The following is a 12,986-nucleotide window of genomic DNA, read 5'->3' as shown; positions in this document are numbered from 1 at the left end:
GTGTGACCTGAGTATGTAGAAAATCCACAGGGTTGGCCTTTCTAAAGAGGTTTTTCTTTGATAGCTGGAGGCTAACCTGTGGGACTCAAGCCAAACATGACATTGAGATGAATCTGACTCGGTTCACTGAAGCCCTCTTGCCTCGGGAATCCAAAGGAATGAAGTTATTAGTGGTGGAACGATCAGGTGGGTGCAAAGGGCATAGCCGAGTCTAAGCCGGGATGTGATCCGAGGTTATTCCTGGGCTGCCCGCCCCTTGTGGCCATTGCTGGCTCCAGCCTGGGGATTAAGTTCTAGGGGACTTGCACCTGCCCCGTTGGCAGCGCCCACCATTCCCTTCCCTTTCTCCCTACTCCCCCCTCATGACCTCATTAGGGTATCCGCAGCTGCCCCGCTCACCACTGGCCCCGGCCTCCCACAACATAAGCTTCCAGCTTTCTTAATGCATCCCTCTGTTAAAATCCCCCAACGATCCCCTGGCCTAGGGGATCTAACTCCTAAGCTTAGCGTTCAGTGCCTTCTAAACTTGGACCCAATCTCCCTTTCCAGATCACCAGTCCCCTACTCAGATTAAGCTCTCGCCCTGGCTGGTTTGGGGAATCCCAGTGCCAAAGCTTTCCTTGAGCATTCCTACCTCTGCTTGTGCTGTTCGTCTTGGGAAGGACCCCGTTCCCATCCTTCTCATCTTCCATGCCTGGCTCCCTTTCTCCCAAGATAGTTCCAGCCTGCCTCGCTCCACTGCCCCTCGGAAACCGGGCGCCTCGGGGTCTAGTCCCTCAGCTGGCATGGCCTGGCCAAATGCAAGCCTTTTTTATATGTAAATCGCTCCCCAGCTGAACTGCAGGCTCCTTTTGGGCAGGGCTTTTGTGTGGATCTTTCCATGCCATGGGATGCTCTGTGTTCCACTGATGGCCCATGGTCGAGAACTGGCAAGGCCTGTGAACACTGACACAGAAGTCCCCAAACCTTCCGCCCAGGATGTCTGGTACTGTAAAATGAGTGGGTAGCCCAGGGGATCTAGTTTTTGGTACAGTTGAGGCCACTCCTGGGGGAAGCTCCGGGCCCATGTGTAGGGAAATGTCTGGCTTACATTTGGTCTTTGCGTGGCACAGTGGTTCCCTGGTGCTTTCCGGTTATGGTCCTAGACAGAGGTGTCACTTGACTATGGCAAAGGAGAGAACTAGGGTCGCCCTGGAGGGTGCCCGAGGGACGTATGGGCCCTCGATTTCCTTCAGCACCACCATGGCCTCTTCCTAGCCTCCTGCAGGGACGACCATGTGCGGACACAGGGATAAGGTGGCCGTCTGCAAGCCAAGGAGAGCGGCCTCAGGAGGGCCCCACTCTGCCTCCAGCTTGATGTCAGACTTCCAGTTTCCAGAACTGTGAGAGAATACATTTCTATTGCTTACGCCACGCACGGTGGCTTAGAATCCCTACAGCTCTTGAGAGGGGGGTTCCTTGGAGCAGTTTGAGAACTTTCCAGGAGGGTAGTGCTTCTTCAGTTGTCAGTATGAGATCCCTTGATGGAAGGGTTGGTTCCTTACCTCCATGGCCTAAGGCACCTGGCAGCCCCAAGGGCCCTTCCTGGCCAGGACCTCCGGGGAAGCCATGCTGGCCAGGTGGCCCGGGCAGTCCTGGATGTCCTGAAGGTCCTGGGAAGCCTGGGTGACCCTTCAGGCCTGGCATTCCTGGCATCCCCTGGCTTCCTGCAGGAATTGAGACAAGAGCCATGAGGTCAACCCCATACGGTTCACTGCAAATAGCATCTATCTCCTCAGATTTAGTCAACAAAAACAGGATTTACTTTTTTCTGAATTGTAGGAACACTGGAAAATACAAAGAAGTATAAAGGATAAGATCAAAGTAACTCATGCTATCACCCAGAGATAAATACTAACATCTTGGCATATTTCCTTCTGGCCTTTTATTCTACTCACGTAAATATACCTAGAAAAAGACATTTTACAGAACTGATATCACACTACAAATAACATTATAATCTAGCTTTTTTTCACTTGACGTTATATTCTGATCATTTTGCTACATTTAAAATATTCTATGTTAAATAGTTACAGGAATAATACCCTGTACACATCACATGGACACATTTAGTTCCCCCACCCTCCTCTTTTTTTGTTCTCATAAACAGTGCTGAGGAAGATTTTTTGGTATATATGTCTATGTTGTTGTCATGTCTTTAGGAAAGTGTCCTAGAAATTGATTCAAGGGGTCAAAGCAAACACGAGCTTCATGCTTTTTATTACATGCTATTCCACTGATCTCAGAACGCCTGTCCCAATTTCTTCTCCTCCCAGTGTTTTCTCAGCATCAAGCACTGGCAATAAAGCACAGACAGAAACCTGGCAAATATGACCGAGGAAAAAGTGGGTGTATCTGTTACTTTGCATGTTTTTGCGCGCAAATTTTATGCAAGTTTTTGTTGCTTTCTTTCCTTGATTTTATGTTTAGAATATACTGCCTTACCCGTGGTCAGATAACTCTGAGCATAATTTTCTCCTAGGTTTTTTTTTTTTTTAAAAACACTAACTCCCTGGATCTCCTTGTATTTAGGCATTTTCTCCTTCTTGGAATTTCAAGTTTGTGCCATTCATCCAATTAATACCAGTGGAAGGGCCAACACCTGCCTTTTGTATATTTCTCCAAAGACTTTCAGGGGCCCTCACTCATTTATCCCACGACCATCCTATCAAGTGTGCAGGACTCATCTGAGAGGAGGAGGCAGACAAAAGTGTGGGGGAGACATGGGCTGGGGAAAGGCATTAATGGAAGGGACCAAGTCAGTCTTGGACCAATCCAGAATCCGACTCTCCAGCTTGTCTCCCAGTTATCTGATATCGTCAACCCCATGGGGGGAGGAAGGTCTGCAATGAGCAGGATGTATATATTCTCATGAACTCCAGTATTCCTGTGGGAAATGAGGCCACTCCTGTTTTGGGTTCTATCTTTAGATTTAACAACTCCAGGGAAAGTGTGATTGCTAGTGGCTGCTAACGGTCTTGTGAGAGTAGACAGGTGGAGGTGTAGGTGGTGAAGTTTTACCGGGAAGCCAGGCTCCTGCCACAATACTCTGTTCCTCCACAAGGACAGACAAGATAACTTCATCACCAAGTGCCCTTAAGGCTGGATAAACTGAGAGCACTGGGCAAGTAAGGTCACAGGAGCTGGGGCCAACAGGGTCGAGGGCAGTCTGAGCTCGAGTTTCTGGGCGTCTCTCTCATAGACGTGGACAGGCCATGCCCCGAATTAATAGCATGAAGTGACCTCTGCTACGTTAGTGGCTACCTTAAAAAGTTCAGGCACGGGGAATTTTGCTCTTTCAGTTGTCTGACATGACGAGTGATTTGGAGCTCAATGCTCTAAGTCAATTTCTATGTGTAGAATATCTACTTAAAAAAAGAAACAACTATAAAAAATCAGCTTCCCTCAGCTAAACATCTGATCCTTGAACTTGGGTGACTACTTCATTCAGAAGTTCTGCTCAGAAACACAGGCTGCACTGGGGGCCTTGGTCACTGCCCCACACGGCCAAGCAAGCCAGACGTGGTGTCGTGTGCCCACGGCTCCTGTCACAAGGGTGGACTGAATGGAAAACAGTTTCTCAGAACTTTATGCTTCAGAAGTTAGAACTTTGATCACACAAAATATTCTGCCTAAACAAGCTGGTCATTAAGGTGACAGCTAACATGGAAAACCTCCACAGACTCGAAAGGAAACCTGCTGCCATTTTTGTTGTTGTTATGGTCAAACATTTTGAGACCTGTGGGAAACAGTTTTGTTTTAAAAAATCTACTAGAAGTCCCCCCTCTTATGTTAAAGAGCTTGGGGCACAGTTGTTACAGCATCACCCGTTCCTTAGTCTCTGCAGTCACCGAGTCACACCTTATGCTCCGTAACGGACCAGGAGATAGTGAAGTTGCCAAGGGCAGACCCCGATGTCCTGGCATCTGGTCCCCACTGATGGGTAATTTTACCCAGCGGCCTGTGTACCTGGCTGGCCTTGGACACAGTGGTGTGGTTCAGGGGTGTGTGCAGACGTGTGTGTGAGCACATGCAAGTGTGAGTGTGAAGGGTGGGGGTGAGTGTGTGGGTGTGTTTGTGTGTAAGAGTGTGAGCATGTACATCTGAACATGTGCAAGGGAGCTCATGGGAGCATGTGTAAGGGGGTGAGCGTGTGGGTACACATGTGTGAGTCTGTGTGCATGTACGTATGTGATTGTGGATTATGTGTGCGTGAGTGGGCATGCATCCATGAATGTGTGTGGGCATGTGTACGATCATGTGTGTGGGTGTGTGCATCTGAGCCTGTGTATACAAGCATGCGTTTGAATGCATGTGCGAACACGTGTGTGCACGTGCATGACTGAGTGTGTGCACGCGTGTACTTCAGCCATCTCAGGCTCTTCCATTCTTCGGGCCTTGCCCTAGTGGGTGTCTCAGTGAACCCCGGCACCCACACTGGGGGTTGTCCCGCTCAGTTAATAGTGGAGGCACTGACCAGTATCATCGTGAAAACCCACGTGCCCTGTGTCCCACCTCCTAGGCCTGCTGGGAACTGACAGGCTCATCTGCAAACCAATTCTCTCTCCTGAACTTGGTGAGTTCACCTGCCTGCTGAGAATCAGGGTTCCTCCCCCAGTGTCTTCACATAACAGATGCCCTACAAGTCTGATGGCAGTCAAGGGACGGGACATACGCTTCTGCACCACATAGGAAGCCCATTCTGTCTGAGCTTGGGGCGGGGACTGATGACATGCTGTCAACAACCAGTTGACATGTAAAGTCGCGGCGCATCCTGCATCTTCATATATGATTGGGAACCCCAAACGGCAGATTTCGCTGGTCTGGAGGGCTCCAGCCCCTGGTGCTCTGAAAGCGAACACTTGCTCTGTAGTGACAATCTTTCATTTAAGCAAGGTGTTCGGGGTTCTCAATGCCAATTTTGCATAAATTGATACGTAAAGCCATCTGATACCTTGTTCCTTCATCAAACCATGCATGGTCCTTCTACTTTGCTAAACATACATAGATGATATTGTGACCAACATTAATGAATTTTTAAACCAATCAATTTTACACATGAGCTTGCATTCCAGACCACTTCTATCTTCTTCCGCAGCCTCTCACTAAGCCTGGCCAAGTTCCCTCACACCTACTGCACACATTCTGCTGAAGGCACCAGGAAGCGCCCCCATGCTGATTCACACCCAATTTGGGAACACAGTATATCAGTGAGTCCGTACTCGTAAAAGGTCTCAAATGGCCATCCTTTTCTGGCTACAGAAGATAACACAGGATGATGATTATTGTTCTAAAAACATTCTAAAGGAACATTGGAACTAAGTGTGGAAAAGAAAAAAGCAAGACTCCTACCATACAATCCTATCACTTCTTACAAAATCCACCCAGGGGGGATTTTGGACCCACCCCTGGGAGCCACGGTGCAGTGGGATGGGGCCCTGTGCTCCCCTCCTGCCACGGTGACTTACCTCTGAATCCAGGTGGACCTCTGTCTCCTGGAAGGCCCTTTAGCCCGGGGTGTCCAGGCAATCCAGCATCTCCCCGGGGACCGGGCTGGGCTCCCAAGACTTCACCAGGAAGGCCCCTGTCCCCTGGAAGCCCGACTGGCCCTGGTGGGCCACTGGGACCCGGGAGCCCATCTGGGCCAGGCAGGCCGACTGTGCCTTTGGATCCTCGGGGCCCCACGAACCCTAAAAGGAAACATGGGTCATTCCCAAAACCACAGGTCAGCACTGTGACATTTTAAGAGAACTTTCAGAAAGACTCTGGAGAGCATAAGTGTTTGCAAACTCTCTCCCTGATAATACATCCCTGGTCATCAGTGAGTTTGGAAACGCTTCGGAGGGGAATTGATAGCCCTTTGTCATGGTGGCTTTCAATCGTCCGTGTTTGGATGGAGGGAGGGTGGCTGTCACGTGCCTGCGGTTGTGCCTTTCCTCACCACTGGGTCCAATGGTGTCCTCACTACTTCCCCTTTCAGTGCCTTTGCTCTTCGTGTGACCTCAGACTGCACTGAAGGAACAGACAGTCATGTGTTTTCTGAGGTCAGTACTGCCTCAGCTGTGGTGTGCAGGCAATCTGCCTGTCCTTTCTATGTGGCATAACTGACAAAAGAGAGCCCTTGCCCACGGCCCCGGGCCTTCCCTAGGGCAGGAAAGCTTGCAACGACTGGAGTTGGAAGAGGGGTTGATTGGTATGCCCGGGTTTGGAACAGAGAACAGGATCTGGACGTAATCTGAGAATTAGTTAGCTGGACCTTACTTCAGAGTTTTAATGCTGTAATTTATCAACATAAAGAAGAGATATGGTTTTCGTGGAAATGTTAACAACTGTCTACTTAAATTTGTAGGTAAGTGTGCACATGTGGATCTTATTTCTAGAATAGATTCTTGTTGTGGTTGGCAGTCTTCATTTTCTTCTGCACACAGTGATGGAAGTATGGTACATTTCACTATCATAAAAAGCGACATGCATTTCTAAAATCAAATAGATCAGTTCCTCCTTTACCCCTTCCCTCTGGTCTATTCAATGTCCCTGTCCCCATTTCAGTATGGAACGGGCTTTCTACGAATGCTGTCAACTTCCTGCAGCCCCTATTAATGAGCATATCCCCCCCATTTTCCACAACAGGAGAGTTCACGCCCACTTGTCTCGGATTGCAAATTATGCTTCCTAGGTACCCTTCATATTTAATGCAAGAAGGTATTTATGAGTTACTTTCCTTCTTTCAAAAAAATCCACACTTAACTTCAGTATACGTGGTATCAGCCAAGTGATGACGCTGTGACTTCTAACCGCCGAGGGCTCCCGCAGGGCAACAAAATGACCCATCTGACCCTCCGGTGTGGCGGCATAAAAACGCTCCTGTGCTTGTCTCCAGTGCAGGGCTGTTACCAACGCCTTGACAAAGGACACGGGGAGCATGCCTCCCACTTTAGCAAATCATGGCAAGGTGTATGTACAGGATGAAAGGAACAGAATAAAGGTTTGTAGCGATCTCTATAGGCCAAGGCTGAATCCAGGAAGAAAATCTATCAGGGACTGATACAAAGTTCTACATTTAGGATTAAACCACTTGTCTGAGTGTAGGACAGAGGTAAAATTCAATTACTCTTTGCTGACAATACCGGGTGTGCCAAAAAAATGTATACAAGTGGACACTTTGGTCAAAGTTGCTCAAGCAGTAGTTCGCTGTAATCAGAAGTGTCTGGACGCTGATGGTAACCACTTGGAACACCTCTTGTAATTACAGAAGTCAAATGTGACTTGTACTTACCTTTTCTTATCAGTATGTATTATTACAATTTTCATAGTTTTTTTCTTTCTTAAAATGTGTATACATTTTTTTTGGCAACCTCTGTATTTGCTAAGGGTCTAACACTAAGGACACAATAGTCCCACCGTTCTGTGTGATATTCCAGATGTGTGGAACATTTATTCAGATCCTGGAGCCCAGTTTGAAAGGGGTGCTGACACGTGGAGGGCAGTCCCAGAAGGTCAGAATTCCGCAGGCATGAAAAATATGTCACAAAAAGCAAGTCTTCATTCCCGGGCTCAGTTCTGCCCATGCTGGAGATGTCTATGGGGAGATACGGCCACTCTCTCCTAATGTGTGTGAGGGATGGTTATGAAGTAGAACCAGTGGCTTAAGAACCAACCAATGGAGAACTTACTGGGAGGCAGATTTCATTGCAACTGAAGAAGAACTTTCTAGCAATAAGAGAGTTTCAATGTTTCACAGGTGCTGGGTGACAAGAGTGATTCCAGTAGAGGCTAGAAGAACACCTGACCAGAATCCCGAGGGAGGATGTTTGGCATTGGGTGACCTTAGTGATTTCTACAGTTTTATTTAAATACTACAATTCTAACATGCATGGGCCTCTGTACACCAAGTAACACAGTCATGCTCACTCGCACCAGTTGAGCCATAACTACAAAGGGACACCTGTGTTTGGGGACATTGAATCATAGCATAGAGTATGCTGACACTCCAGCAGGTACTCCCTATTTCTTACTACAATTCATTACGAGAAACACATTCACATTCCTCCATATTCAGGTAAAAGGCTTTAGCTCTTTTAGCAACTAACTGGCTTCCATAATTCTTGATTGTGCCAAATGTAGATGGAATGGTTCGAACTGCTTACTCAGACAAGCTGCAAACTTAAGAGCCAGCAGGTAATGCTCTGTAAAGCAACAATGTAGATGTTTGTTGTAGGTGTGTGGTGAGTGATCAGCATTGGGAATGGATGTCGAGAGGGCGATTGGTGCCTTACAGAGGAGGATAATACTATGCTGTCCTGAACGTTTCGTATCAACCAGAGGAAAAACTTTCTGCACACCTACCTCCTTTTCTCCTGCATTATCTGTATTATCTGCTACAAAACCCCAGGATAACATTAGTGATAAGAAATCCAAGAAATTCAATCTCCCAAGAAGACCAAAAGTTGTCATCCAGAATTTGCTGACACAGTTTCTAAACGTAAAAGCCACAGAGCTGAAGCACCCTGCTCATACACTCAGTTATATTCTAACCTAAGGGGCTGAGCGGGGGTCGGACCCTGACTTACCTGGGGGCCCTGGGAACCCTTCACGACCTGGATCTCCTGGGAGACCCTTGAGTCCGGGTGGTCCATCAGCTCCTGATAATCCTGGCATCCCTCTGAGGCCTTTGGCACCTAAACAACCCAAAGAAATCATGACACACTTCAGAGCCGAAGGAGGAAATTGCAGCAGTAGATGAATGGGAGGTGATCGAGATTGGCACCTGACTTAATGTGGTCTCTTATGAAACTGGGAAACAATGAGGCTGGGGGATTTAAATCCTAAAACAGCACCACTGATGGCTAGACATACCCAATTGCAGACCCCACAGACCATGGCAGCAGACTCCCCCAGCCAGTGGACGCCACCAGCTGGCCCGCCCACAATCCCACTGGTGAAGGTCTTTCCTGCTGAAGTCAATAAAGACTGGAAAAGGTGACTGTTTCCTCAAACGTGCACACACCAACACAAGGACACAAGGATCATGAAGAAAGATAACCATGACCCCAGCAAAGCAAACTAATAAAACGCCAGTAACCAGTCCTAGAGAAATGGAGATCTAAAAAATGCTTGATGAAGAATTCAAAATAATTGCCCCAATTAAGCTCAGGTAATACAAGAGAACACAGATAGACAATAAATAAAATTAGGAAAATAATACATGAACAACACAAGAAGTTCTACAAAGAAATAGATGCCACAAACAAACAAACAAACAGAAATACTGGAGCTGAAGATTATAATGACTGACTAAAACAGCACCTCTGGGCTTATAGAATGATTTCCAATGTTTAAAAATCATGCTTAAAGGACTCAAGCTACAAGAATAATGCTCAATATTAAGGTTCCGCAGTGTACTGACTAAGGGCTCAGAATGCCTGGGTATGAAATGTTGGCTCTACCTCTTCTATCTGTATGGCCTTGGATAAGTTTCTGAACCTCTCTGGGCCTCAGTTTCTTCATCTGCAAAATGGAGAAATACCTACTTCACGGGGTATTGTAAGGACTCAATGAGATGATCTTATCAAATATCTGAGCAGTGCATGTACAGTGGGTGAACTCCACAAATGTCCCTACGATTAGAAGGCTGGAGTTCCTCACCAGTGTCACAAAGCTGAACTTCCACGCTTTTTCATCCATGTTTCCAGGGGATGTTGTGTGGTACCCACCCTCCCTTCCCTGCTCAGAAAGTGGGTATACAGATGGCAGAAATGAGAGAGAAGGGTCAGACAGGAAGCAAGCTAGGGGCTTTCAGCCAAGGGAGCCCTGTTCAGGAAGTGAAACTAACCAGCAATGGCAGGACAATGACCTGGAGACTCAGACACCCAGACCCGGACTTCTGAGTGCTTTGCAGTGACCAGGCCTCAGATTACGTCTCTGGAGTGGGTGTGTGTCACACATGTGGGCCTCTGGTCTTCTCTGACCACAGAGACCTCATTTGTATAACAGGTTCTTGCATGAAGCAAAGTTTGCAAACTGACACCAAGTACGTGTTCCTAGACATGGGGATTCTTGGGAGAAATTCTCGTATTGGTCTCTGTCTCCAGCGCAACCAGGGTCAACGTCAGGAGATGTAAGATCGAAAGCTCCACAGACTTGCTTGAGCTGAGTAGATCCTTTATCAAGATTCCCAAGAGTCTCAGAGTGACTGTCAGTATATGAAGAGGAGGACCCTCGCTTCAGAAACTCGACTCCTCCTCCCGATTCACTGAAGCCTTGACTGCAGGTTCACAGGAAAGGCCTACATCTGCAGGGCACCTGCCCGCCTCCCTGGGGAGCTGAGAGGAGCTGCCCATCACCACACAGGCAGCGAGTGCAGGCCTGCTGGCGGCTTTGGGGATCCGCTTCCTGAGTGGTTGAGGGGTTCTCAGCCCCCCGCCTGTGGCCCCTCTGACACCAGTCTCCACTCACTTTCGACCCTCCTGGAGCTTTGGAAAATACCCTGATGTTGGGAGGTTGATTACATCACTACCCGGAGGACCACATGTTGAGTAGCAAGGTGCTAACAGGCCGCCCGAGTCTCCTCCAGCTGATCAGTCTACACCTTATCACAATTCATTAAACCGCCCTCATTGCATTCTGCAAACACAATACTTAAGCATTTTAAAGAAGAACATCCCTTGAAAGTTTCTCGTATCTTTTACCCACAGCCAATCTATCTAGATTTGAAAAATGTTGACTTGTATTACTTGTAATGAATGACTCAGACTAAACAAAGTAAAACTTCAGACCAGCTAAACGAAATAACTCCTAATCTATTGGATATCTCTGATCTGAACCTTTTCATACAGCAAGCAAACCTGAGACACTTTTTCCAGGTGTCTCTATGCCTGCCTGGTTTCAGGCTCAAAGATTCCCTTCACCTCAGGCTCTCAGAAACCACAGCCAGCACACCTGTCGCTGGCAGCCAGGTGCTTCAGGAATCATAATTCTCTGTAAATATTAGAACAGCAGCTTCCTCTCTGTAGCACGTGAGGCAGGCGGGCAGGGACGTGGGCAGGCAAAGCGCTGGGTGGAGAGCTGTATCCGTACAGTAAGGATTCCAGCCTCTCCAGGCTACTGTCCCTTTAGAAATGTCCCTGCAGGCCATTAGGTTGGGCTGCTGCCCTGCCATCACGTAGGAGGGGACAATCCAGCATCCTGGAGTTTTCAAACTTTTTCTATAGGGGGGCAGAAAGGGGTTGAGAGAGTCTCTTGTAAGCATTTCCCTTGGGCTGGGGACAAGGCTGTGTTTGTCACCCAGCAGGTCTCTCTGTGGGACCTCATTCCCCGAGCGGCTGGTAGCAAGGCTGGCCTTGGTGAACCCAAGCTTCACCCTTACTCACACTCCAAATAGATGCATGGATTATCCAGAAATTTCCCATGGATAGCCTGATCCTCTTAGGCCATCATCTCCTGAGTGTAATTACATGATTTTAAACAGAATCTCATACTTGACTGGGGAGACGAGGAAGGAGCATTCAGTATTAGTCATGGCCAAATGATGTCTTCTCTTACACAAGACTGGACTTCTCTAAGGTCATTACTCTGACGATGAGACGGGGTTTGGTCACACTCTGATGTATAGAAATATATTTGTTTAGAAGTCCAATATACTTGTGAATCTATAAATATGAATGTAATAGATGAACAGAATAAAAGGGCTTTGTACCGATAAAGTCCTACATGAATATGAAGTTCAACAGTTAGATAAAACAAACGATAGATACATTTTTCAAGCTGTTCTGAAGTGAAGATGTATTACATGAGTTCAACTCATGAGTCAGTTTCTGAAAAGAAACCCCAGTCAGGCCTAAGAGAAAATGTAACTGAAATTGAGAACAGGGCATGAAACACCCTATGTTGCCTCCGAACTCTATTGTTACTTCAGAATCACAGGCTACGTCACTCTCATGAGATCAGTATGTGCGGGAAGCACGAAAGATCATGTTTTTGCCAGTCCACAGTCGCATTCTGGACCGAGTATTAGTCTTTATCAGAAAATGTTGAACCTATGATCTCATTAACCAACGATCTTATTAAAGCTTCATGTTGTCAAAACATGTTCACACTCCCCTCCCCTCACACCCAACTCATGTAGGTTTTGAATCCTGTTTCCACTTAGCTGCTGTTGAAAACTGTCCCGCTGGCTTAGCACTTTACCGTTTACATGAGACCTCACCCACAGTTTATCATGGGCAGTACTGAGGGCATCATTTGCAGAGCAGGGAGGGTCTGGAACACCTGTTTCATTCCTTTCGTACAGTCGAGGAGACTAAGTTCCAGAAGAAGTAAGCGGCCCAAAGCCCCACTGCTAATTAGTGGTAGAACTGGACTCCCGTCCCGGCAGGCTCCTGGCCGCATGCCTCATGCTCTCAACACTGGCTTATCTGAGTGTGTGCTTGGGGAGCTTCCCTTTGCCCACCACAGAGGAGGAGTGAAATCAGAAGGTTGAACTCCTCTCAGTTGCTGCAGTCTGGGGACTTGCCTCTCCTAAGTTATAGACACAGACATCTGGGCATCACCAAGCAGCTGTGGTCGCCCAGGCCCCACCTGCTATCTCTGAAATGCCCTGCCACCAGTGGGTGCACGGACCGCTGAGACACTGGGCTCCGTTACAGAGAATCCCGACTTATTTCATGTGGGTTCTTTATTGGGGTGCGTGGTGCTACACAAAAGCCTGCTCCTCCAGATTATAGAAACAAATTCTTAGCCCTGTTCCTTTCTGTTTTCCTCTCAGTCAAAACCCCAAAGAAACAATCCTCTCCTATAGGTTCTTCCCATATATCCTGAGACACAAAGGGGTAAAAGAGGAATACACAGAGGTCAACTTCCTTTCCAGTCTGAAAGAGCACTTCAATCTCTGCCACTCTTAGGATGCCCACCAAGGTTCGTGCCATCGCTGAGGCTGAATCCTGTGTAGC

At 47.6% G+C, this 12,986-nt stretch overlaps 1 protein-coding gene across 1 annotated transcript in view; it reads right to left on the bottom strand.

Annotated features, from left to right (window-relative positions):
* Nucleotides 1-12,986, bottom strand: part of COL4A2 (collagen type IV alpha 2 chain) — a 181,916-nt gene that overhangs the window by 22,809 nt on the left and 146,121 nt on the right. The window contains exons 28-30 of the mRNA XM_033105154.1: nt 8,610-8,717; nt 5,508-5,729; nt 1,545-1,706 (exon numbers count right to left, since the gene is read on the bottom strand). Coding sequence (XP_032961045.1) covers nt 1,545-1,706; nt 5,508-5,729; nt 8,610-8,717 — 492 coding nt within the window. The remainder of the gene's footprint in view (nt 1-1,544; nt 1,707-5,507; nt 5,730-8,609; nt 8,718-12,986) is intronic.

This window comes from Rhinolophus ferrumequinum, chromosome 4, assembly GCF_004115265.2.
Source record: "Rhinolophus ferrumequinum isolate MPI-CBG mRhiFer1 chromosome 4, mRhiFer1_v1.p, whole genome shotgun sequence".
NCBI lineage: Eukaryota > Metazoa > Chordata > Mammalia > Chiroptera > Rhinolophidae > Rhinolophus > Rhinolophus ferrumequinum.
Note: the sequence above shows the minus strand (reverse complement) of the source record. Positions and strands in the feature narration are given on the sequence as shown.